This window comes from Trypanosoma cruzi, genomic scaffold, assembly GCF_000209065.1.
Source record: "Trypanosoma cruzi strain CL Brener 1047053517131 genomic scaffold, whole genome shotgun sequence".
Classification (NCBI taxonomy): Eukaryota; Euglenozoa; class Kinetoplastea; order Trypanosomatida; family Trypanosomatidae; genus Trypanosoma; species Trypanosoma cruzi.
The window spans coordinates 675,365-698,492 of NW_001849574.1; the positions used below are offsets into that span (position 1 = coordinate 675,365).

At 48.1% G+C, this 23,128-nt stretch overlaps 16 protein-coding genes across 16 annotated transcripts, besides 14 other annotated features; all 16 read right to left on the reverse strand.

The window, feature by feature from the left end:
• Positions 1-1,161, reverse strand: Tc00.1047053509065.9 (aldehyde dehydrogenase, putative; the record flags this gene model as incomplete). The annotated part of the gene is made up of 1 exon (XM_808714.1): positions 1-1,161. A coding segment is annotated over one exon (1,161 nt), but the record flags the coding sequence as incomplete, so codon positions are not given.
• Positions 1-23,128: part of a sequence feature (heterozygous, non-Esmeraldo-like haplotype) that runs on past the window's edge.
• Positions 1,230-1,252: a sequence feature (AT_rich).
• Positions 1,967-3,154, reverse strand: Tc00.1047053509065.20 (mitogen-activated protein kinase 5, putative; the record flags this gene model as incomplete). The annotated part of the gene is made up of 1 exon (XM_808698.1): positions 1,967-3,154. One exon carries the CDS (start codon positions 3,152-3,154, stop codon positions 1,967-1,969), a length of 1,188 nt encoding a protein of 395 aa, XP_813791.1.
• Positions 3,402-4,925, reverse strand: Tc00.1047053509065.30 (hypothetical protein, conserved; the record flags this gene model as incomplete). Its single annotated transcript, XM_808699.1, has 1 exon — positions 3,402-4,925. One exon carries the CDS (start codon positions 4,923-4,925, stop codon positions 3,402-3,404), a length of 1,524 nt encoding a protein of 507 aa, XP_813792.1.
• Tc00.1047053509065.33 (hypothetical protein, conserved) lies at positions 5,069-5,644 on the reverse strand (the record flags this gene model as incomplete). Its single annotated transcript, XM_808717.1, has 1 exon — positions 5,069-5,644. The coding sequence occupies one exon, from the start codon at positions 5,642-5,644 to the stop codon at positions 5,069-5,071; it is 576 nt and encodes a 191-aa protein (XP_813810.1).
• Positions 5,706-5,736: a microsatellite.
• Tc00.1047053509065.36 (hypothetical protein, conserved) lies at positions 6,082-6,495 on the reverse strand (the record flags this gene model as incomplete). Its single annotated transcript, XM_808718.1, has 1 exon — positions 6,082-6,495. The coding sequence occupies one exon, from the start codon at positions 6,493-6,495 to the stop codon at positions 6,082-6,084; it is 414 nt and encodes a 137-aa protein (XP_813811.1).
• On the reverse strand, positions 6,973-8,007 carry Tc00.1047053509065.40 (hypothetical protein, conserved; the record flags this gene model as incomplete). Its single annotated transcript, XM_808700.1, has 1 exon — positions 6,973-8,007. The coding sequence occupies one exon, from the start codon at positions 8,005-8,007 to the stop codon at positions 6,973-6,975; it is 1,035 nt and encodes a 344-aa protein (XP_813793.1).
• Positions 7,947-7,981: a microsatellite.
• On the reverse strand, positions 8,720-9,394 carry Tc00.1047053509065.50 (hypothetical protein, conserved; the record flags this gene model as incomplete). Its single annotated transcript, XM_808701.1, has 1 exon — positions 8,720-9,394. The coding sequence occupies one exon, from the start codon at positions 9,392-9,394 to the stop codon at positions 8,720-8,722; it is 675 nt and encodes a 224-aa protein (XP_813794.1).
• Positions 9,438-9,475: a sequence feature (A-rich).
• Positions 9,730-9,777: a sequence feature (AT_rich).
• Tc00.1047053509065.60 (glyceraldehyde 3-phosphate dehydrogenase, putative) lies at positions 9,928-11,007 on the reverse strand (the record flags this gene model as incomplete). The annotated part of the gene is made up of 1 exon (XM_808702.1): positions 9,928-11,007. One exon carries the CDS (start codon positions 11,005-11,007, stop codon positions 9,928-9,930), a length of 1,080 nt encoding a protein of 359 aa, XP_813795.1.
• Positions 11,320-11,367: a sequence feature (AT_rich).
• On the reverse strand, positions 11,518-12,597 carry Tc00.1047053509065.70 (glyceraldehyde 3-phosphate dehydrogenase, putative; the record flags this gene model as incomplete). Its single annotated transcript, XM_808703.1, has 1 exon — positions 11,518-12,597. One exon carries the CDS (start codon positions 12,595-12,597, stop codon positions 11,518-11,520), a length of 1,080 nt encoding a protein of 359 aa, XP_813796.1.
• Positions 12,777-12,816: a sequence feature (AT_rich).
• On the reverse strand, positions 12,917-13,717 carry Tc00.1047053509065.79 (hypothetical protein, conserved; the record flags this gene model as incomplete). The annotated part of the gene is made up of 1 exon (XM_808715.1): positions 12,917-13,717. One exon carries the CDS (start codon positions 13,715-13,717, stop codon positions 12,917-12,919), a length of 801 nt encoding a protein of 266 aa, XP_813808.1.
• Positions 13,980-14,015: a microsatellite.
• Positions 15,502-15,563: a sequence feature (A-rich).
• Positions 15,772-16,959, reverse strand: Tc00.1047053509065.90 (hypothetical protein, conserved; the record flags this gene model as incomplete). The annotated part of the gene is made up of 1 exon (XM_808704.1): positions 15,772-16,959. One exon carries the CDS (start codon positions 16,957-16,959, stop codon positions 15,772-15,774), a length of 1,188 nt encoding a protein of 395 aa, XP_813797.1.
• Positions 16,996-17,016: a microsatellite.
• Positions 17,198-17,695, reverse strand: Tc00.1047053509065.100 (hypothetical protein, conserved; the record flags this gene model as incomplete). Its single annotated transcript, XM_808705.1, has 1 exon — positions 17,198-17,695. The coding sequence occupies one exon, from the start codon at positions 17,693-17,695 to the stop codon at positions 17,198-17,200; it is 498 nt and encodes a 165-aa protein (XP_813798.1).
• On the reverse strand, positions 17,946-20,057 carry Tc00.1047053509065.110 (hypothetical protein, conserved; the record flags this gene model as incomplete). Its single annotated transcript, XM_808706.1, has 1 exon — positions 17,946-20,057. One exon carries the CDS (start codon positions 20,055-20,057, stop codon positions 17,946-17,948), a length of 2,112 nt encoding a protein of 703 aa, XP_813799.1.
• Positions 20,076-20,164: a sequence feature (A-rich).
• On the reverse strand, positions 20,237-20,791 carry Tc00.1047053509065.120 (uncharacterized protein; the record flags this gene model as incomplete). The annotated part of the gene is made up of 1 exon (XM_808707.1): positions 20,237-20,791. One exon carries the CDS (start codon positions 20,789-20,791, stop codon positions 20,237-20,239), a length of 555 nt encoding a protein of 184 aa, XP_813800.1.
• Positions 20,887-20,909: a microsatellite.
• Tc00.1047053509065.124 (U6 snRNA-associated Sm-like protein LSm5p) lies at positions 21,171-21,524 on the reverse strand (the record flags this gene model as incomplete). Its single annotated transcript, XM_808716.1, has 1 exon — positions 21,171-21,524. One exon carries the CDS (start codon positions 21,522-21,524, stop codon positions 21,171-21,173), a length of 354 nt encoding a protein of 117 aa, XP_813809.1.
• On the reverse strand, positions 21,770-22,648 carry Tc00.1047053509065.130 (hypothetical protein, conserved; the record flags this gene model as incomplete). Its single annotated transcript, XM_808708.1, has 1 exon — positions 21,770-22,648. The coding sequence occupies one exon, from the start codon at positions 22,646-22,648 to the stop codon at positions 21,770-21,772; it is 879 nt and encodes a 292-aa protein (XP_813801.1).
• Positions 22,866-22,909: a repeat region.

Sequence of the window (23,128 nt, forward strand, 5' to 3'; positions counted from 1 at the left end):
AGCCCTCTGAATCTTTTGAATAGAGGATTCTCCCATGGTCATGGCTCCCAAGTCGTACAATCCTTGCGACGCCGGGCCTTGTGTTAGTGCTTTCACAGCTGTTTCCAACCGTTTCACCAACAAGGTCGTGAATGGACTCGTGCACAATGACACGCTCCAGACCCAACACAATTTTTGGCCACAGTTCTGGAACGTGCCACGCATAATGATGGGAACCACCTGCTCCAAATCTGCGTCGTCACATATCACGGCGGGGTCCTTGCCACCAAGTTCCAGCAAGACGGGGGTAAGTGTCGCAGCGGCGTTACGCATAACAAGCTTCCCAACGGCAGGGGAGCCAATAAACGTCAGCTTATCTACCAAATTCACAAGCGCCTCACCCGTCTCTGCAAACCCCGTGACAAACGCTACAATATCTGGAGACTGACCCAATTGCTTCAAGCCTTCCCTTACAATGGACTGATAATACGACGCGTAGTACGAAGAATATTCAGACACCTTCCCTACAAATGCGTTGCCTGCAAAAAGTGCCGATATCATTGGCCCATAAATGTTGTGGAAGGGATAGTTCCACGACACAATGGCTCCAATAACGCCAAACGGAACGTAATTCACAACGGAGCGCTTGTGAATAGCCACGAGACCCACGTCTCGTACTTCTTCAGCCAAGATCTCTTCCCCACGAGCAGCTGTCCAGCGAAGCTTCTCGAGAGTGGTGAGCATTTCCCCCAAAAAGCCATCCATCATCGTTTTGCCACATTCTACGCAGGCAGTTTCACAAATAAAATCCTCATGCTCCAAGATGTAATCCAGCAAACTAAAAAGGAGTTTCCGTCTCGTTGAAAAAGACGTCTTCGACCATGCCTTTTGGGCTACTCGAGCTCGAGAAACCACTGCACGCAGTTCATCTGGGCTAGTAACGTTTACAAGACCAATCGGTGTGTTCGTTCCCTTGTCATAGCACTGTATGGTACCTGGGGGACCGGATCGGGGTGTGAGAGGGACTGTGCTTGGTGCTACATCAAACTTTGTCCGTGGCAAAGGGACCGTGATGGTTGGCGCCGAGTAGCGTTCCACTGTGTGGGTTATTACCTTCAGTAAAAAGCGCAAGCAACCCAATTTCCACTCCAACAATGCCAGCAGAATGATCCCATAGAGCATTTTTGGCAAAGAAAATGGCTGCGGTAGACGAATTAGTACGATGATCCTTATTATTATTATTTGACCTCTTTTATTTATTTATTTATTTTTTCTTCTTCAATGTATGCGCGTGTCGTCGAAATTAATTGAATTTCTTTCCTCTGCCCTTTTATTGAATCCGGTTCTTTTATTTGTTTAGTCAATACTTTTGAAAGAAACCTACAACAGCAATAATAGAGCAGGGGGAACAGCTTCTGCGTGCGGCCACAAATGGCGGTGTCCCATACGTCATTCATCATGCGACACGGCAGGCAAATCACCAGGAGATTTGACTGAGCAAAAAACAACAACACAAAAAGACGAAAAGGTGGATGAAACAATGCACACAAGCAAAAACCAAAACAAAAGGTAAAGGCGGCATCACACCTTCCCCATTTGTGCTTCGTTTCCCCATCGTCGTTTAGTCCACAGCGCCCCCGTCTATGGGTGAGAAAAAGAAAGAAATTAAACGTAGGTAAAAGAGAGCAAGAAAGAGTGAGCACAGTCACCGTAGGCCACAACAAATTCTTCAGCGTGGCCTGCTACGTCACAACCAGTCAACAAATGGGCCGGGAATGAAAGCGAAGAACTTTACTCCCTCCACAATCACATAGAACCAAACAAAATCCTATTAATTGTGAGTGTTCGCATTCAACTTTTTCTATCGTTGTTACTGCCCCATCCCGGTCCTTCTTTGTTGTCTCCTTTTGTGCTTTATTTCCTCTTTTGGCCCCCACTCCCTATTTTCTTTTCTTGTCTTTATGTGTGTGCGTGTGCGTTTCTGCTTTCATTCTTCTTTTGACTGTCTCTTCTCCTTTTCCCCCCTTAATTCCTTCTTTTGGTATTGGGTCATCTCCTCCCATATGGCTCGTCGCAGCTGTGCCTCCGATATCTCTGCATGCAAGTCAAAGGAGAAGTCGGCTTTTGTAGGACGGGTGCACTCCGACTTTCCCCGGCCCCCAACACGGGCAAAAAAAGGGTGCTGCAAAGCCTGCTGCGCCGTCAACCGCTTGTTTGGCTCAAACGCAAGAAGTTTTGTTACCAACTCCACTCCATCAGACGACAGGCCTTCCAAGAGCCCGACGAGCGGCCTCGTATCCTTGTACTTTTTCGCAATCTCGTTCAAGAAGTTCATGGCGCTTCCGCTGGAGTTTTCAATGAACTCCGTGCCTGTCACTGGAATACTGGAAAGCACCAGCTGCATCTGATGGACATAGTCACGACCCCCAAATAGTGGGCGCCCAATCACATACTCTGCGATGATACACCCAAAGGCCCACATGTCGATAGGAAAACTATACCGGCACATCAGCAAAAGCTCTGGAGGACGGTACCAACGGGTAACGACGTAATCCGTGAGATCCAACGGCTCCTTCAAATGTGACAGGCCTGCCCGTGCAAGCCCAAAGTCACACACCACTGCATTGTCGCTGTCCGGTTCATCCCCTAATAAAATATTACTCGGTTTAAGATCACGATGAATGATCCCCAGGGTATGCATGTCAGCCAAACAACGAAGAACACGTACCATAATTCGCTGCAACGCTTCCACAGATCTATTTTTAACACGGTAAATAACCGTGTGGAGATCGGTATCGTAAAGATCAGTTACTATGTACAAATCACGAAAATCCTTTACACCTTCCCTGGGTGGCGCAATTCTTGTAAGATTCAAGATGTTGCGACAACAATTTTCTCTAAGAATGCGTTGTATGCATATTTCCCGCCAGATGCGACGGCCATCTACCAGATCCTCAAAGAGATGATTGACACGTTTGATCGCCACATCTCGAAAGTCTACACTGTCAAACGCGGCGCATACGACCCCGTATGCTCCATACCCCGCGATCGAAGTCAATGTATATCTGTCCTCCACTTCAAACATCTGCCCGCGCACGCGGTACGTTTTCCAGCCCCGCTGCGTACACACCAGTTGCACGACGCTATTCGAAGAGCCATCCGCTGCTACCGCCATCGTCTGCCTTCGCAACGAGTGGTGAATGATATGAAAATGCGGCTAAGCAAGAATATATATATCTGCCCTTCCTCTCCCTCTCTGGGCGTCTGTGTATCCAACGAAGTGCCGTTTCACCGCCCTAATAACACAACCAGCAGAAGCACAAACAAAGCCAAAAAAAAGCTACACACACGCCTGCAGACAGACAGAAAAACAACAACAACAACAAAAAACAATGATAGATTCATGAGGAGAAAACAATCCTTCACAATGGGGCTGGCGAGAGCATCCGCGGGCAATTCTGCGTGTCCGAGTGTCTCCCGGAACGTGGTGAGATACGCCGATGACTTGCAGGTGCACTTGCAGAGGAGATGGCCCTAATTTTTTTCAAAAGCTCATCCAGCTCCTGTTCTTGGAGCAAACGCGTAGCTTCAATGGCCTCTTTGACGACATCCAGCCCGGAACCCTGAGAGGTTACAACGGAACGAAGTCGACGACACTCCTCCACCACTGTCTCCCGCTCCTTTTCCCTTCGCCTTAACTCCATCTGCCACTCCCGTTCTCTCTCCTGAAACTCCATGACATTCTGCAGATTCTCCTCCCTTGACGCCTCCCACTGTTGTTGCATTTCACGCAACTTTGCCTGCGTCTCCGACAACTCCCGCTGAAGAGTATTTATGATATCCTCATTCTTCGGGGACTCAATTCTATCACACAATTCCTCCTGTCCGGTATGAAAATACATTTTCACCTGTTGTGTCTCTTCGCTCGCCTCCAGTGGATTCTTGTCTATATTTCCCTTCCACATGTAAAGTTCCTCTTCCTTTTCAGCAAGACAGGACTCGAGCTCAGTAATCCTCACCTCAGCCTCCGTCAGCTTCTCTTCATTTGCCTCTGCGTGCTGCAACGCCCGTCTTAGTTGTGTTAACTCATGCTCCTTCAGTTCAATTTGCTCGGCAAAGTATTCTTCCCTTTCTCTCAAAAGAGCTTGCAGCTCTGCGCGTTCATTTCGCGGCGTTGCGTTTTCGACCGCAATACGTCCATTCCCTGTCTCTGTTTCATCTCGCTCAGTGTACTGCTGCCAAGGTGCGGCAAGTCTTTGTGCCTCCCCGTCCAAAAAAGCACGGGCCCGCAACATCACCTCCTCATCCTTTATCCCTGAGATCATTTCTTCAGGAAAATAGCAGAAGTTCCGCACGGCGTCGCGAACGGAAAGTGCCTCGCGCACGACGGCAACGGAGCGATCCACATCTATGCCACCGCCCAATAGGAGCCACACGTTGCACCACGCATAGCCAAGCATGGAGGCAATAAGGGATGTGGAGAGCTGCTCAACCACAACGAGAGTCATCGTTCGGCATCTAAACTTCAATGCAACCAACACAATATGCCGCATTGCACTCATCACCTCAGTCACAGAGCCCATTTCCTCCTCATCAACAATTTCACACACCACCGATGCCCCGTCAGAAGCAAAGAACATGCATTGCAGAGGCACAGCATCGTCACCATTTTGGTGATGGGTAAGATCATAAAGGAGCCCAAAGAGAATTTCTCTGGAGCCCTCCTTACCAACAATAATATTCATCTGATGAGAAAATGCAGGAGCAGAGTGGACACATTTAGCAATGGCGTTCAGTATACAACGGGGTGTGGCACGACTCAGAACATCATCAACACTATCCACAAGATCCCCCAATGTGAGTCTAAAGTGTTCCTCAGGCAGGGAATTCCCTTTACTTCCGGACCCCGGCGGAACAAAACACAGGATCACGTCAAAGCGACTCATCCTATACACCAAAAGGGACGGAAGGGCTATTGAAAGCAATCGAAAGAACAAATTAAATAAATGGCATCAAAAAGTGAAAATGGGAATGCACAAAGAAACACGTAAACTCCGAAAAAAAAAAATTAACACAAAATGTCCATCTGTCACTGATGATTTCTATTTTTCATTTCCTTGAAGATGAATTCCGGCGAAAATCCCACCAACGCCACCCAGAAAGCAAATCTCAATGCACATCGCAAAGCATCCTTAAAGGCAGGTGTTTGTAATCCTTCTTGCGCTGCAGAGGCAAGCAAATGCATAGAAAGTCCAGGGTATATGGCCCGATCCTGAATAATCTCTTTCCCAGTTTCTTTCGACATGCTGATGAGCTCATCCCTAACCCACGTGTCGCAGATAATATCCTCCACAACAAACTTGCGCAGCGCACCGACTGTTTCCTTGTTGGTGGTAAATTCCTCCTTCACATATGATTTAAGAGTCCCCACCGTGTCTGGATGTAAGCCCACATCCTTCACAAATCGGCGAAGAAGCTTCAAAGTTTCCCCATCGCGAAAAAGAACCGTGTCCACCACTTCACTGGAAAGCGCCACGGCGGATAGACGGAGAAGCTCTTTCTTGTGTTCAGGGGATGGCCTATGTGTCCAGCAACACCTATACAATATGGCTCCCGCTCCGCACAGCCCAACAGCCGCTACGGATGTCCGAATAAAGTGAGACATAGCATGAGTCCCGTTATTTATTCCCTTCTTGTTTCATACTCAGTAATCATGGATGGCAAGGAAAAAAAAAAAAAAAAGAACAAGAAAAAAAAGTGAAAATAGTAATAACAATACATTATCTTTCTCCTTAATTTCGCGTATGGAAAACAGACGTCTCTTCATTAAAAAATAAAAATAAACGCTTTTAATCATCATTTGCGCTGCTCAATAATTGCCACACAAATGAAGCCTGAGGACGACACGCCGCTAATCCCTCCCCAAAGGCACTGGCCATCACCCTCAATGACTCCGATATTAAATCCCTGAAACGGTGCAGGGTCGAGGATTCCACACTGCCAACCTTCTCGCCGTTAGCGTCTTACCCGTAGTACGAGACCCTTGCTGTCTTCTGCGGTTTCGACAATAATTCTTCGCCAGAACACTTGGCGCAGTTCTTCTTACCGGATGAACCGATACATAAACTCCCGGGGGTCGTAGAGGCATTTATCTTGGCTGTCGCAGGTCGGCTCAAACCCTGAACCTGTTGGGTATGACGTCTTTTCAGCGTGGGTGCGCCGACCCTGCGTCAGGGAAAACCGAAGCGTGAGGAGGATGACGACGGCCCACTCCCCGTCACTACATATATCGGATGCTTTAGCGAGAAACACCGCGTTGGAAAGATCTGATGTTCGGTTTTCTGCTGATCTCTGGCCGTATAGCAAAAAAAGAGCACCCTCTCCCGCCCTAAGACCCGGGAGCGGTGGGCCCATGCCACTGAGACGAAACGTCTGGAGATCATCCACAAGTGGACAAAATCCATACGCAATCATCCCCGAGGAAGGACCGGACCGCACACCACAGCGGAGATCCATCCGCTTACCAATGACGCACGGCCTATCCACCACCCAGGGTAGGCAAGCCGTATTCGCAGCATATGCGTTGGCCTATGTACTCAAAACACCAATGAGACAAACGACGCCGGCCAAAAGAACCGTCAAAAAAAAAAAAAAAAGGTGATTATCGCAGGGGAAGCAACGCCAACCAACAGAATAAGCTGCGCTCAGGTTACTACTCCATTAGGCAAGAACGCTTAGAAAAAATAATAGACGCAAACATATAAAATCTGACATCGTGGCCACCAGGCACACGTCCACGCACACACACTAAAGCAGGAACAAATGCATTATAAGAAATACAGGGAATGATAGAGGTTTAAATAACTTGATCTCGGCTTCTCCCTCTATTTTCTTTCTCCCGCTCCTTTTTTCAGGGCAACTTTTCGCCCAACTTAATAACTGGTGCCATCTTTGGCCCCGTCCTCTTCACCCTCCTAAATACAAACTAAAATTTTACGATTTCATTCTTCTGATTAAGCTATCAAAATCATTCTTTAACATGTTCCCCGCAAACTGGTTGTAAATCAGGGGGTTCATTCCGCCGCTAAGTAGTGGACGGCCCTTGGCATCGGTTCCGTCATATGATGCCCACACAACAATGTTTTGTTTGGCAACTTCCTTGGGGGAAGTGTAGCATTTTGCACAATTTTTGTTTCCAATTTGATCTCCAATGCAAACACTCGCAGAATCAAAAACACAAACATCATCGGGGGTACAAGTGGGCCGAAACCCAACCATTGCCGGCTGCACAGAGACTTCACCTTCCTGCACAGGGTCTTCGGTTGAAACTTCAATAGGCGTAGTCGTACCATTTCCAACAATATTCCCTGGTGATGAAGCCCCTCTAGCACCAATGTAGTTAAATCGACCCCTGTGAAGTCCAATGTCCAGAATCAAGGCATGAACAAGTGCTACAGAGCGGTCGGAACCACAGAGAAAATCCCCATTTTCCGCGATCACAACAGCCCCTGCTGAGAGGCCTTTCTCTGGAAAGAGCGTACTATTTGACATGCCAAACCCATATACAGAGAGGTACTTTCGACCAACATTCTTTGAAAAATTGTAGACATTCCCGGCTGAGTAGAGGGTCGCTAGAGAATGAGCTGAATGCAGTTTAAATGCTTCGAGTTTGTCAACAACAGGACAGAACCCATATACAGCAGTGGAAGCTGCCCCTTTGGCCGCACTAGTCTCAGCCGCAACATCCAAAATGAACCGAAGGTTCATTCGTCCTCCAGAGACACATGGCTTCTGATTTCCAACCCTCGGATTACCATTCGCCCATGGGTAGCAAGCCACCGCTGTGCCGCAATCAACAGCAGCGTCCACAACCCCAGCCGTGCCGGTAAGCCACACAAACACCGCAGCAACAAGAACGCGAAAAAACATAAAGGGCCAAAACAGTTCGCTTTTTTGTTTATTCCCCAAAAAACAAAAACAACAACAAGAAAGAAAGACAAAATATGGAGAGAAGGCAGCAGAATGCATCAAAAGACCAAGAGCGGAATATGACCACCCGGAGAAGGCCTGGTCCCCTATTCCCACAGGGAGCAAAGGGTAGAAAGAAGCAAAAGACAGTTTGGTTGAATGCACCTAACATCCCCACACGTCAAAGAAGAGATCCATCCAGCACCCGTACACAAATGCACCAATGAGTCCTTACGTCATGTGCGATAGTAACCGGGCTCGCGATAAAACCAAAAGGCAGCAGCCTTTAGAGCCCCACAACCACCGGACCCCTCCGCGTGACGGGTCGTAGAAGGGACAGATGGGATGACAGGGGGAAAAAACTTCACTCACTGACCTCCAACGCGGTAACACACACAAACAAAAAAAAAGAAAAAACAACTAAACTAAACATTCATACAAATTGCCTTTTCAAGCAATGCATGATGCTATCATAAATACTACAGCAGGGCATGCAAATTCTTCCCGCTGAAGCGCCAACCCCAGGCTAGCAAATCCCAGATAGGCTCTGCTGTATACTAATCCCAACTAAGCTGTTCGTCGTGATAATGAAACCCCAACAGTTCCCCCATTTACAAACACATCCGCACAATAAATGCCCCCAATCCCACAAAATATGTGATCCCTCCCCCCATTAATTATTTTTTTTTTTTGGCTGTTCTTCCGCTATCCCTTCTTCGCAGGCTCTACGATTGCACAGGCATATCTCGTAGCTCCCTATTACACATTTTCCCTAATGCACAGCACCACCACTGCCGTCCTTATTGGTGTCCGCGTATGCTGGATGCACCTCATACTTATGATGCGGATGCTTCCATCGGTGCCGCTCGGGGTCAAAAACGGAACGATAGACATGTGGGTCAGGCTCTTTACCATCCTGAAACGTTCTGTCACGCAAAACCCCTCCAATATCGCGTTTGGGCTGCATTAAATCACTCACAGATTCCGGTGTTGTCGAAATTTTGTGCTCCTCACTCTGCCAGTCATCATCGTTGTCGTCCTCAGTAGACATGTTGATAAACTTCAGTCGACACCACTTGCAGCACACAACAACACCCGGAGGGCATTTAATAAAAATTTTCGGATGCTGGAGGATAAAGTGGGAGTGCCCTTGGCACCAAATGTGCCGGCGATACACTGGCACAGGCGGAATTTCGCAAACAATACCACCTCGATTATACCAATTCAACTGAGGGGTGCGGCGACCAGGCCCCAAAATACCAGGATGGAGAGATGCAAGCTCCTCCACGTGAGTATTCCAACCGTACTTGGGATCCTTGGGATGCGTAAACACTAGTTGCTTCTGGTTTGTCACACGGCTAGCATACTCTAGCGGCATATACACAGGTGGGCTATAATGCCCAGTATTGTTCGAAAAAGTCCAAAGAACAACAACACTACGACGCATAATGCACAAACACTAAACTACACCTTAAACACCATCAGTGAACAAAAAGTAAAAAAAGTAAAAAAAAAAAAGAAAGAAAAACAGCTTAAAGCCTTAAAAAACACACACACCAGAGTAAAACAGTCAGCTATAAACAAAAAAAAAAAAAAAAACTGAACAAACAAAAGCTTCCAATAACGCAAAGTTGTAAAAAATTACCACAAGCTGCATCATACACCCAATTAAATCATCTACATTTTCCTTGCAATACCCCAATCCTCGCACATTGATTAAACATTATTTCACTCATCTTTCCGCATCATTAAATTGCTGCTTTTTGTTTCCCAAAGATGACCATAAATATAATTTCAAAAAAGAAAAAAAAGTTATATATATATTTTTTTGTTATCCTTAAAAGGGAAAAGTAAAATTGCTTTGCTGTTGATGCTGTGTCACTTGGATCGTGGCAGCACCGGTAACGATCATCGCGGGACACGCATCGTGTACTATAAGATCCCTATTCGCAAAAGAAAGACCTGAAGTCATCGCCACGTCTACAACTTTGCCGAACGATCCTTCGAGGCCATGTGACGTACAAGGTCCACCACGCGGTGGGAGTATCCCCACTCGTTGTCGTACCACGACACAATCTTGAAGAAGCGGCGCTCCTTCGGCAGGTTGTTCTGCAGCGTCGCCTTGGAGTCGTAGATGGAGCTGCGGTTGTCATTAATGAAGTCTGCACTCACAAGCTCCTCGTCCGTGTAGCCGAGAATTCCTTTCATGTAAGTCTTAGACGCGCGCTTCAGGGCGGCGTCGATCTCCTGTATGCTGGTGTCGCGCGCCGCAGTGAAGGTGAGATCCACCACGGACACGTCCGGGGTGGGGACACGAAAAGACATGCCCGTCAGCTTGCCCTGGGTGCTCGGAATCACCATGCCCACCGCCTTCGCCGCACCAGTCGTGCTCGGAATGATGTTGACAGCAGCCGCACGACCGCCACGCCAGTCCTTCACCGACACCCCGTCCACCGTCTTCTGCGTTGCTGTGTACGAGTGGATCGTCGTCATGAGGCCGGTCTGCACGCCGAATCCCTCCTTCACCAGGACGTGCACAATGGGCGCAAGGCAATTGGTCGTGCATGACGCGTTAGACACAACGTGGTGCTCACTGGGGTTGTACTCGTGATGGTTCACGCCCATCACAAGTGTCTTGGCGCCACCAGAGGCGGGAGCGCTGATGACGACCTTACGTGCACCGCCGCGCAGGTGGCCCTCCGCCGCCGCCTTGGCAGTGAACAGGCCCGTTGATTCAATTACGTACTCCACACCAAGCTTGCCCCATGGGAGATCCGCCGGGTTCCGCTGCGCCTTCACGCACAGGATACGGTGGCCATTCACCACAAGCGTGTCGTCCTTCGCAACGGAGGGGCTGCTCTTCGTCGTCGTCACGTTGTACTTGAACTTGCCATGCACGGTGTCGTAACGCATCTGGTACGCAAAGTACTCGGCATCCGTGTTCATATCGACCACCGCCACGACGTCAATCTCCGTCCCGAGAAGGCCGTCCTCACACAAGGCCTGAAAGACCATGCGTCCGATGCGGCCAAAGCCGTTGATACCGACCTTGATGGGCATGTTAAATTCTGTTCAATGTAATTGTTGTTGGTAGATGGCTTTCAAAGTAAAAATATCACTTTCTGCATTCGTGCAGGAAATGTGGGAAAAGAGAGAGAAGTGGAATGAAGGGGAAATAAAAGCAGCAAAACCAAAAAGATGCGGCAAAAATGGAAGTGAGCAAACATCAACAGACTGTGGGCCCTCATATACACCCAATTAAATCATCTACATTTTCCTTGCAATACCCCAATCCTCGCACATTGATTAAACATTATTTCACTCATCTTTCCGCATCATTAAATTGCTGCTTTTTGTTTCCCAAAGATGACCATAAATATAATTTCAAAAAAGAAAAAAAAGTTATATATATATTTTTTTGTTATCCTTAAAAGGGAAAAGTAAAATTGCTTTGCTGTTGATGCTGTGTCACTTGGATCGTGGCAGCACCGGTAACGATCATCGCGGGACACGCATCGTGTACTATAAGATCCCTATTCGCAAAAGAAAGACCTGAAGTCATCGCCACGTCTACAACTTTGCCGAACGATCCTTCGAGGCCATGTGACGTACAAGGTCCACCACGCGGTGGGAGTATCCCCACTCGTTGTCGTACCACGACACAATCTTGAAGAAGCGGCGCTCCTTCGGCAGGTTGTTCTGCAGCGTCGCCTTGGAGTCGTAGATGGAGCTGCGGTTGTCATTAATGAAGTCTGCACTCACAAGCTCCTCGTCCGTGTAGCCGAGAATTCCTTTCATGTAAGTCTTAGACGCGCGCTTCAGGGCGGCGTCGATCTCCTGTATGCTGGTGTCGCGCGCCGCAGTGAAGGTGAGATCCACCACGGACACGTCCGGGGTGGGGACACGAAAAGACATGCCCGTCAGCTTGCCCTGGGTGCTCGGAATCACCATGCCCACCGCCTTCGCCGCACCAGTCGTGCTCGGAATGATGTTGACAGCAGCCGCACGACCGCCACGCCAGTCCTTCACCGACACCCCGTCCACCGTCTTCTGCGTTGCTGTGTACGAGTGGATCGTCGTCATGAGGCCGGTCTGCACGCCGAATCCCTCCTTCACCAGGACGTGCACAATGGGCGCAAGGCAATTGGTCGTGCATGACGCGTTAGACACAACGTGGTGCTCACTGGGGTTGTACTCGTGATGGTTCACGCCCATCACAAGTGTCTTGGCGCCACCAGAGGCGGGAGCGCTGATGACGACCTTACGTGCACCGCCGCGCAGGTGGCCCTCCGCCGCCGCCTTGGCAGTGAACAGGCCCGTTGATTCAATTACGTACTCCACACCAAGCTTGCCCCATGGGAGATCCGCCGGGTTCCGCTGCGCCTTCACGCACAGGATACGGTGGCCATTCACCACAAGCGTGTCGTCCTTCGCAACGGAGGGGCTGCTCTTCGTCGTCGTCACGTTGTACTTGAACTTGCCATGCACGGTGTCGTAACGCATCTGGTACGCAAAGTACTCGGCATCCGTGTTCATATCGACCACCGCCACGACGTCAATCTCCGTCCCGAGAAGGCCGTCCTCACACAAGGCCTGAAAGACCATGCGTCCGATGCGGCCAAAGCCGTTGATACCGACCTTGATGGGCATGTTAAATTCTGTTCAATGTAATTATTGTTGGTAGATGGCTTTCAAAGTAAAAATATCACTTTCTGCATTCGTGCAGGAAATGTGGGAAAAGAGAGACAAGTGGAATGAAGGGGAGGTTGACAATTGTGGGTTTTTTTGTTTCTTGTTTTTTTTTTTTTTGCATTCATTTACGGCCGCTGTAATTATTATTTCTATTATTATTAAATTTTTTTTTTTTTTGTAGAGGACAGACATAAAATAAATTTGAGGTATTTTCCGCATTTTGTTTTTGTTTGTTTGTTCGCTTCTAAACGCACTGAGAATTTGTTTGTGCTCTTGTCTAATAAGACTGTTGTGTCTGTTTTTTTGAGTCTCCTGAAGAAACTGGCAGCTGTTGAACTTCGCTCACTTCCTGAATGCGGATACGCATAGATGAAATGAGGGTGCCTAGACTAGAGTAGTTGTTGTGGGTAGGGGCAGCTACTGCCGCGGCCCTCCATAAAGTTTCAAGTGCTGGCCATTGTGTTTTCTGAGACGGATGCGGATTGTCGTCCTTCGTTGCCTCTCGCAAACTACTTGACGGGCTGGTCTTCATGATGCTGGAAATGTTGGACGTTGCCACGGTGACGGCGGTAGAGAGGGTGCTGGCCCTGTGCTCCGCCACAGGCGGACAGAGTGCTTTGCTTGAATGCGGGAACAGGCGCATCATGCTGTCATTCATGAGTGTCTTTTGTACGCCAACAAACCGGAGTGCGGGCATGCTTTCCATGAAGCGTAAAAGATATCGCCCCGTTTTGTTGGAAATGGGGTTGTTGGAGAGATCGAGGGAGACGAGAAGTAACGTGTGTGCCAAGAGAGCCTCACATATTTGTACAATGCTGTCATCGGTGAGGTAGTTCTGCGAGAGATTCAGCACCTGGAGGCCCGAGCAGTGGAAAAGAATGGCCTGCACAAGCGGCTCAACGTCACTTCGGCCCAACATGCTACGCGAAAAGTCAAGTTTTTTAACGGCAATCAACGCCTCCAACGTGTCGGGAAGTTCTCTCATGAGGTGGGAATTGACATGACAGCCTAATTTTGTGCACGCACGTGTGTACTCATCCTTCGGCGACAATTGGGTCATGTGGGCTGGGCAACACATTATAAATAAGAGACGGCAATAAAAGTAAAAAAACAAACAAACAAAAAAAACGTATATTTATGAGACTCAGAGAAAAAAAAAACTCCGCAACACAAGATAAAATCCAGCTCGCCACCAAAAACAGAGAACACCACCTTCGGTGTGTGAGCACAAGCCACGGCGTGTCGCGACGCGTACCCCCAAAGGAGGGGTGCGAAGGCAAATGCAGTTTTCACCCGCATTACGCAAAGAGGGAAGACACGTCTTCGCTGATTTGTCTTTTAAAAAGAAAAAACGAAAAAAAAAAAAAGAAAGAAAACAATAGGAATAATATTCCAATCAACACAGAGACAGAGGGATATAGAGAAAAAGAAAAAGCACTGGAGGGGGGGAGAAAAAAGGACTGTCTGAGCAGAGGTGGTAAAAGAAGAGCAACCAATTCATTCCTCGGGAGTTAAATCCGAAACCGCCCGTGTGATATCAGATGCCCAAATGAGAGCTTCTGTTTCGTTTGGCAGAAATAAAACAACACATTTCTTGCGTTGTTTTTTAACCCTCCACTTACGTCTCTCAGTGTCAGGGTTGTAAGTGATATAAACAACACCTTCAGATGCCTGGTTGGAAAAGCGCACAGACATGATGCTTTTAAGAGGGATCCGCTCCAAATGTTTTTCGCATCGTGCTCGCTTCTTTTCATGCAGCTGAACAAATAGCGTGTCGCTGAGAAGAATGAGTCTTCCATGGGAGCAACGCCCTCGTAATTTGGTTTTTTCTTCTTGCAACTCAAATGACACCACAACATCTCCCTCAGACAAAAGCTTTGAAGAAATTTCTGTCAGTTCTAAAGACTTCTGCAGTTCGACCATTCTTTGAAATTCTATCACAGAGGCTCGTGTTGCATTGACTGTGCTGCAGATATCTATTAGTGCTGCTAAAGTTTCTTCTGCCTTTGCAATGCGTGCTGCGTCATCATCATTGATATTACTACTATTCACAGAAGCGACGTGTCGCTGTATTTGAATACACCCATCCATGTATAGTGGATAGCGGGCAATGTGTTGCATCGGGAGAAGAGAGAGGGCCTCAAGTGAGAGATTACATCCCTCTGAAAAGCGGATTCTGTTCCTCTTTTCCACGCCCAAGTGAAGGAGACTATTTGTAAGTATGTCTTGGGCCAGAGCACCGTAGCTACTCCTCCACACGTCCTTGGGCACAGAGGACTTTGCTAAGAGAGCCCGTCTTGCGTTCTCGTTGAAATTCATCACGTATTTTTGGTACGCAGCACGCATTGCAGGTACTCCCCGTCGTAGTACGCGTGTCGCTCTATTTGCCAAATATGAGCGTTCGTGCCCTTCAAAGTTCCCATTGGAGTCGCTTTCCCCACAGCCTTCGGTAAATATCCTCAGGCCATTGATGATTGCCCTGTGGCACGATAAAAGCTGTAAAACATCGTCGCCAAACGTCCGTAGCAAATCGCTGTGGTCCTCGCAGTGCGACGAAGATAAATTGCCGTCAGAAGTCGTCAGGCACAACGTGTTGCTAAGAGGCACGATATACGCAGAAAGAAGTGTTTCCAAGCAGGCAACGTATAACATTTCAGAGAGAGCAAACTCGTCGTATACCTGCATCTCCTCCAGCACCCCATCACGAGGCATCTTTTTTTGTTTGTTTGTTGTTGTTTTTTCCTTCTTTTAATTCCTCTTGTTGCTTTTTTCTTTAACTGAAGGAAATCAGCAGAAAAACGGAACCACGTGCCTGAAGTAACCCCCGCAAGAAGGTGCCCCCCGTGCAGAACCCTGAAATCCAATAAAAGCAAGGGGGAAAAAAAAACAAGAAAAACAACAACAGCGAAAAAAAAAAAAAAAACGGTGCAAAAATATTATTAAAAATTGAAGAATAATAAATGTTTATTTCAAAGTGTCAATACTTACATTTTATTCCGGTTCTATTTTCCATCGCATCCCCCATCACTCCATCCGCCTCTGAGCTCAACTGGGGGCCTCCGGCCTATAACTTTATACCTATCCCTTTGCCCATGCCGAAAAAAAAAAAAAAAAGGAAAAAGAAGCCAAACCTCATGATAAATGCTTCCATGCACTGTCAAAAGCAGCCACTCCCTTTTTCAACACCGCCCGTTTGTATGCCATTGTCTGCGGGTAGAAGGCATCCTTCAACCACTCCTGCATGACCGCGTGCACGTGACTCCCCTTCGCGTGTTTGTAGGCTGCATTCTCAAGAAATAGCGCACGCACAACAAAGAGCCAATTTACCGTACCAAAATTTTGTTTGATGATAAGACTGTTTTTTACAAAAGTATCGCTTGGTCGAATGTCACCTATTTGCTCCGTTTCGTCGTTCCTGCTCTGCATTTTCGATCCCTTGAAGATCTTCTCTGCGACCACCCTCTCCTCACGTGAGTCGGAAACAATCGTCTCTGAGCCCTCCGATCCAGGGCCGGTGCATACATCCAACACAATGGATTTCTCAATGCCCGTGCCGACATGTGCTTTGAAAACCTCACGGAGGACGGTGATGGCACGCTGCTCCTCATGACCACCAAAGCCCACAGCATCGGGATGGTGATACTGGCCACCGGAAGGAGTCTGTTTGAACGCACCAAGTCCCTTCGTGACAATCCGCTTGAGGAGTTGGTAAAAAAAAGCATACCGGTCAATGAAACGTGGAGCCCTTGACATAAGCAGGGGGGCCACAATCTCATTATATCCAGAATTATTTGCATTATCGCGTTCCAGGACATGACTCCACTCCTCGGGGGAAAGATAGTTGCGACTGAGGTCGACATTATTCTCATTGTAGGGCCGAAAGTGCGCCATGCCATAAGGGTTGACGGCGTGCACAAAAAGCACCGACGGACCATCCCCGCGGCTGCTGTTCCACTCGCGCAGCAGTTTCACCTGCACGGCACTCCCTGTAAATCCATCCACTCCGCGCGTGCCTGACATGTGAATGAGGAGGTTCTTTGCTTTTTTCCCGCGCACAAATGCGGTATCAATGGAGTATTCGAAACCTTCTTCTTGGAGAACAGTGTGTTGCTTCCACTCGGCCTTCGCCTCCTTGGCTGCATCCTTAAACTTCATTCGTGCCGCATGATAGCTTTGAGAAAAAAAAACCTCTGGGCACGTACTTGCGTTGCCGTAGTTCGCTGAGCAAACCATGTTCTCCTGTAGAGATGACAAGTCAATGAGCAGCATTCCCATGGCAATCGTGAAGAATGCCGTCATTACAACCGAACAGTCGAGCATTGCTAGATTTATGAAAGCTGGAAACAATAGAAATTCAAAAAAAAAAAAAAAAAAAAAGATAGTAAAGGAAATAAAAAGCCAGAAATCCCACTTGGCTTCAACAACACATGTTTTGCACCGCTCCTCTCTCGCTCCGAGCCTCCCCACCCATAAAGCAACACCCAAGCATTTGGTTCTTGCAAAAGCGCGCGTTTCCCAAATTCACAGCCGGAATCTCTTGTGGTCAACAAATTGTGAATCACAAAACAAACGGCGGCACATCCCTCAGCCGCAAAGTTATTGAGGCCCCACGACGCTGCAATGAGTTTGTCTCCTGCAACAGCACCAACTGAATGCTTTCCACCAGGTCTAGAATGTACGGTTCCAGAACACGAGATGAGGAGTGTCGTTTCCGCAGTATTTCCTCCGCCTCGGCAACGACGAGAAACAACGGGTCAGGAAGGACGCCATACAAATTCCTTAATGCAGCGCTAACCGCGTCGCATAAAGGTTTCACAGACTCTGATGAGCCCTCTTGTCGATCGCGGAGAGCACGGCGTACTTGATGAATGGTGTACAGTAAATTCACCTCAGGGTAAATGTCTTTTAGCGAGGGCTCCGCGGAACAGAGGTCTTCGAACACAGACTCTCCAGTCCTTGTATCTACAGCTTGTCTCGCCGCATGTGCCAGAAGCGCAAGCAAGGCGCAGTGCTCTTTTTTAAACGCTTCCAAGACGTTTCCATTTTCCTCCGACATGAAAAACCTCTAATCACAACACGCACAACAATGAGTAAAAGAGAATAGAATTTACCCATTTTCATGTAACTTTCCAACAAACCACAATTCCCAGAAAAGCAACAACAAAAACAACAACGGCAAAAAGGGCTTGCATCGATATAACCAAAATGCAAATAATCCCCCTCCCCCCACAATATATATATAACGGCGGGTCCACTGCATTACGTTAACGCGGACATCCGCCTTGGAATTCTTATCCTCAATTCAGTTAATATGCTCTTCGCGCAGCTCCAGAAGCCTTCTTCTTTTCCTTTAGGAGCCGCAGGACTCGCTGAGAAGCCACCATGGCGTGATGCTCTGACTTGAATTTTGCCAGGTCGCCTTCATCAACCAGGTCACTGCGATCCACGTCCAGCTTGAATGCGACTGCGTAGTCATCCAACGCCATGGCATATTCCCCCAGACTTTCCAGTGCCGTACCACGGCTGAAGTGCGCCTCCGCATTCTCCGCGTCCAACTCAATTAAATGTGAAAAATCCTCCACTGCAAGCTTGTGATTCCCCACCTTGTCATGGCAAATACCGCGATTGTACAATGCTACAAGGTTATCGGGGTTCGTCGCCATAACCATTGAAAAATCACAAATAGCCGCTTCATAATGGCCCTCACGTGCATAGCAAAAACCCCGATTGAAGTATTGTTTTAGAATCAACAGATTCAACTCCTGGGTGGCTTTGCCTTTACTAGTAGCTCCATTGGCAAACCTCTTCTCTTCGTCCAATAGTGCCAAGGAGATGTTGTAGTCACGTACCGCCTCTGGAAAGCGCTCCATATTTTGAAAAACAAAGGCTCTGTTCTGATAAAATATGGGATTGTTGGGCGACAGTGCAATGGCTTGTGTCAAATCTTGTAAAGCTGCATCACTCTTACCACGACGGTCATAAGCAATACCGCGGGCATTGTATGTGAAGGGATTTCCGTCGTCCAGCTGAATGGCTCGCGTGTAGTCTGCAATTGCATCGTCAAGACGACCGGCCTTTTCCATAGCGGCACCTCTATTATGGTAAGCATTGGGATTATCATCTTGAATAGCAATGGCCTTCGTGTAGTCTGCAATGGCGTTTGCACCTTCCCCTAACTTATCGTAACAAAAGGCTCGGTTGTAGTAGGCTTTGAAGTGCTGCGGATCCAGAGACAATGCCATGGTATAATCCTCCACGGCCTCGCGATATTTACCTAGCTTGCGCTGACTAAAGCCGCGGTTGTGGTAAAAATCAGCATTGTTGCTATCTAATGCAATGGCCTTGTCGAACATGGCAATGGCTTCTTTGTAATGACCGCCCCAACGATCATACGATATGCCGAGGTTGTAATAGGTGTAGGCGTACCCCGGCTCCAACTTCATGGCAGCCTCATAGTCACGGATTGCCGCGTTGTAGTCCTCAACCTTGTCGCTGCAAAACCCTCTATTAAACAGAGCCTTGAAATTTTTAGGGTCAAGTCTAAGCGCCGCAGAGTACTCATCAATGGCACGCAAATAATCACCTTTTTTTCGATATGCCAGCCCACGCTGTTGGTGTAGCTCTGCCTCCTCATTACCACGTAACGCGGAAGACGATGTTATCGCCGGCACAATTTGATGTCGCTCGGGACTACCAATCGGCGTTACAGCAGAATGGCTCAGTCTTGACGCCTCTGCCATTAAACCTGACTTTTTCACATGCATTTTATGCGGGGGTGCGGGTGGTGGTCTTTTTCCATTTTCTCCATTTCTGTGGACACCGTCAACATTCAGAAGAGACGAAGCATCCCGTTGAGGGGGCTCGATCGCCCCAAAAGATCGCAAAGAGTGACGTTGATGAGGACGCGTCTTTGCGAATCGGCTTCGGGCGTTTCGATTACACGCTGAAAAATAGCTTACGTGCATTGAGTCATGCTGAAGGGCCCTCTCGTAGTCTAAGATGGCTGCGGTATAGTTCCCTTTCCGGTTATGGCATGCGGCACGCTCATACGTGGATCGACTGTGGGAAGGGTCGATTTCAAGTGCGGCTGTAAAATCTGCGATGGCCTTGTCGATCCACGACAGTTTCACGTGACAAACGCCTCGAAGAAAAAAGGCACAGACAAGTTCCGACGACTGACTTTTCCCACGCGGTAAGTCAATAATTACGGAAAGGTCCAATTGAGCTGCCTGGTGGTCCTCCAAACGCACAAACAACTTTGCGCGCCGCAGTAAAGCCTGCACATCGGTGGGATTCTTCTCAATGTGGCGATTCGCCTCCTCCAGCCTCTCCTCCGTGGACAACGGAGGCCGATATCGCGGGTAACAGAGACTGTGTACTCCAGACGGAGGGACACCCTCCCTCCCGTGCAGAATCATGTCGCCCCCTTAAACCGTAAAAAAAAAAAAAAAGAAAGTAAATAAGTAAATAATAAAAGGGAAACAACGACAAGTAAAATAAACCTGAAAAAAAAGAGGGTGAAAAATCGCCCAAAAGGTAAAATGTAAAGAAACAACAACTTCCAACTCGGCATGAAGGTCGATTTGTATTTACTTCTCTACACTGACAAAGCGCCACCACTCAACTCCTGCAACAGCGGTTCGATATCTTGCAGCAGACGGGCGGCAAAAATCAGACGCTCTCTGCGAGAGTCCCACAGACGATCAATCATCCGTGCAACGGCACGGTTCATTTCCTCCACAACTTTCGTTAACATCGGCAAACTACCCTCCACGCCAGAAATATCCGCCAGCGGCAAGAGTTCCGCATTGCCTGTGGGCCACTGAAAAGAAAGTGACACACCAGGCATCAACCGCTCGTGCATATCCACAAGATACATCAACTGCGGAAACTCCTCCTCCTGCCACGCAGCCGCCACGCGTGAGAGCTCCAGAAGAAACGTACGGCATTCCTCCAGCGTGTAAAGGGGGCCGTTTTCAAGCCGCCAAAAAATGTCTCTTCGCAGTACTTTCATGTCAAAGTTAGAAATACGGCCATTTTCACCAATGTGCCAACGAACCAACGACGACGGTGCAGCGGATGCCTTCCTTGCTGGCATCACAGGCCGCTGAAGTCGCGATCGGGACGTCGCCCTGGACCGCACTGTACTCATGGAGCGACCAAACACCCTGTTGGGAGAAAGAAGGAGAAGTCAAACGGAACAGAAGAAAACAAAAAAAATTAGCCATGCAAGAGGCACACAGTCAAACACGCACACACACACACACACAGAGAGACAAAAAAAAAAAAAAAGCGACGCCCATTTTTTTTGCCCGCCACGGCCTCAAAGCTCACTACAATAGTAATGACTGCATTCAGAACACCAAAAATGCACCCTCTTGATACAAATACGTGGATATATCGCCTTCATTCAATGCACTGCCCACACCTATCCTTTTGCCGATGCATCAACAGCAAATAAACCGCCGGTAAAAGCACGCGGAAATGCAAACAAATGCACATATTCTTTCTCCTTTGCGCACCATAAATCCTTACCGTAAGGGCACGTTAAGGCTCTGACTGGCCAACTGAATGGCTTTGGACGTTTCCATCTGTCGATCCGTGAGCGTGTCCACAACACTACGGTCCGTCGTGATATTGTTTGTGTGATGCACCGACACAACGCTGCTCCCACGGACAAATAACACAGAGTTGTAGCACTCAGTCTTCGAGCTGCCGCGCCGCCGCTTCAATGGTCTAACACGTTCAACATCGGTCAATATTAAGTTTGATGTTGGCCCCAAAGAGACAAGGCGGCCAATGAGCGTTGAGCCGTCGTCCAGCTCCACACTCAAGCGATAGCCGAGAAAATTAAGGAGGTTCCGTCGTTCGGAAATTGTTGGCATCCCTGCCGCTATCCAACCCAATAGAAACAAGAAGAGAAAAGAATAGTTCCATCAGAAAGAGGCTGTACCAATTTTTTTCTTCTTCTTTTTTTTACGTTATTAAAAGTTATGTCATCTCCCCATCCACAAATCATGATACGCGTGCATGTTTATGCACAAGTAATACGTGATGTTGTTTTTTGGTTTAAACGTGGTAAAAAAAAAAAAAAAAACAAACTTGGAAAACAACAACAACAACAAGCGCTCTATTCAATCTGGTAGTCATCGCGTTTCGGCTGTTGCCTGCGCTGCTGCGGCCGCAAAAGGAAGGCCCTGCCGCTCTCCATCGCGATGTCCTCCTTACGCTTGGGCGGGGCGGGAGGAAAGATGGACTTCTCCTTCCCCGCCTGCTTCTTCAGAGAGACCCTGAGGCGTTCCTTCTTGACCTTTCGCACCGCCTTCGCCTTCTCCTTATTCTGCACACTCTTCTTGTAGACGGGAATAAAGCGACTCCAGTCTTCATGTCGCAAATCCTCACGCTTCGCAAGCTCTCGTTTGATAAGCAGCTGCTTCAGACCGTAAATGGGATGAATATTGTTCATGCAGTCATCAACGATCTTTCGCACCTGCTGGCACCCCTTCACTGGTCCCATCACCGCCACAGTTTTGCCCTGCACAAGAACATAACAACCCGTAAGAATCTCTAACGCCTTGAGTGTCTGCGCCTTGGGGCCGACTAGTCGATCCCGTCGCTTAATAAAACGACGCGTGCTGTTGCCTTTCATGGAAATGGGAATGATATCACATGTAATTTCCGTTTGAAAAATTTTTTGCGCCTGCGCTAGCGGAACGTTTCGGGCTAGCAGTCGAATGAAGTCTCGGGCCTTCACGATGATGTACGGGTCCCAAGTTCTCCGCGTTGTTGCTACCGTCATGGAGCCTTCCATCAAATCCAGTTTGCCGACCAGTTGGTGCTGCCCCAAGACCGTCTCCACAGCTGGCCACACACTGCGGATGTAACTCTCCAGATAGCTGGGGAATTGCGTGGCGAAGGTCGTTTCATCCACGCAGCAGGCGCCACCAGGAACATCATCCTGAGTGAGCTCAGGAACAACATACTTGGATGAAGCAGAGGAGGATGCCATTCTCAAAGCAGCCAATTACCTCACTAATGTGTCAAACACAAATGATAAGGAATGATCACAGCAATGTGGAGAGGAGCGTCAGAATGGGAAAAAGAGGGAGAAATAAGAAAAAAAAAACAATAATGGAAGGAGAAAACGTAACCAAATGATGAGCACTAGATAACTTGCATCACCGTCCTCAACAACATCCACATATCCAATGAGGCGCATTACGTAGTCTCTCTGTTTTTTTTTTTTTTTTTTCTCTCTCTCTCTCTCTTTGCACGTTGTCGCCGTCAATCATAGCAAAAAAAAAACTCTTACGAAAAAAAAGAAGTGTGAGGAAAAACCCAAATGAGGCACATAACTCTCACCCCTCTTCTTCTTCAATCGATATACCAAAATACATGCGCACACAAAAAAAGAAAAGAAGGAGGCAAAGTTGTACACAGTCTTGTGGAAAAAACAACAGCCATGCACCACACCATCCTGTGCAGACAC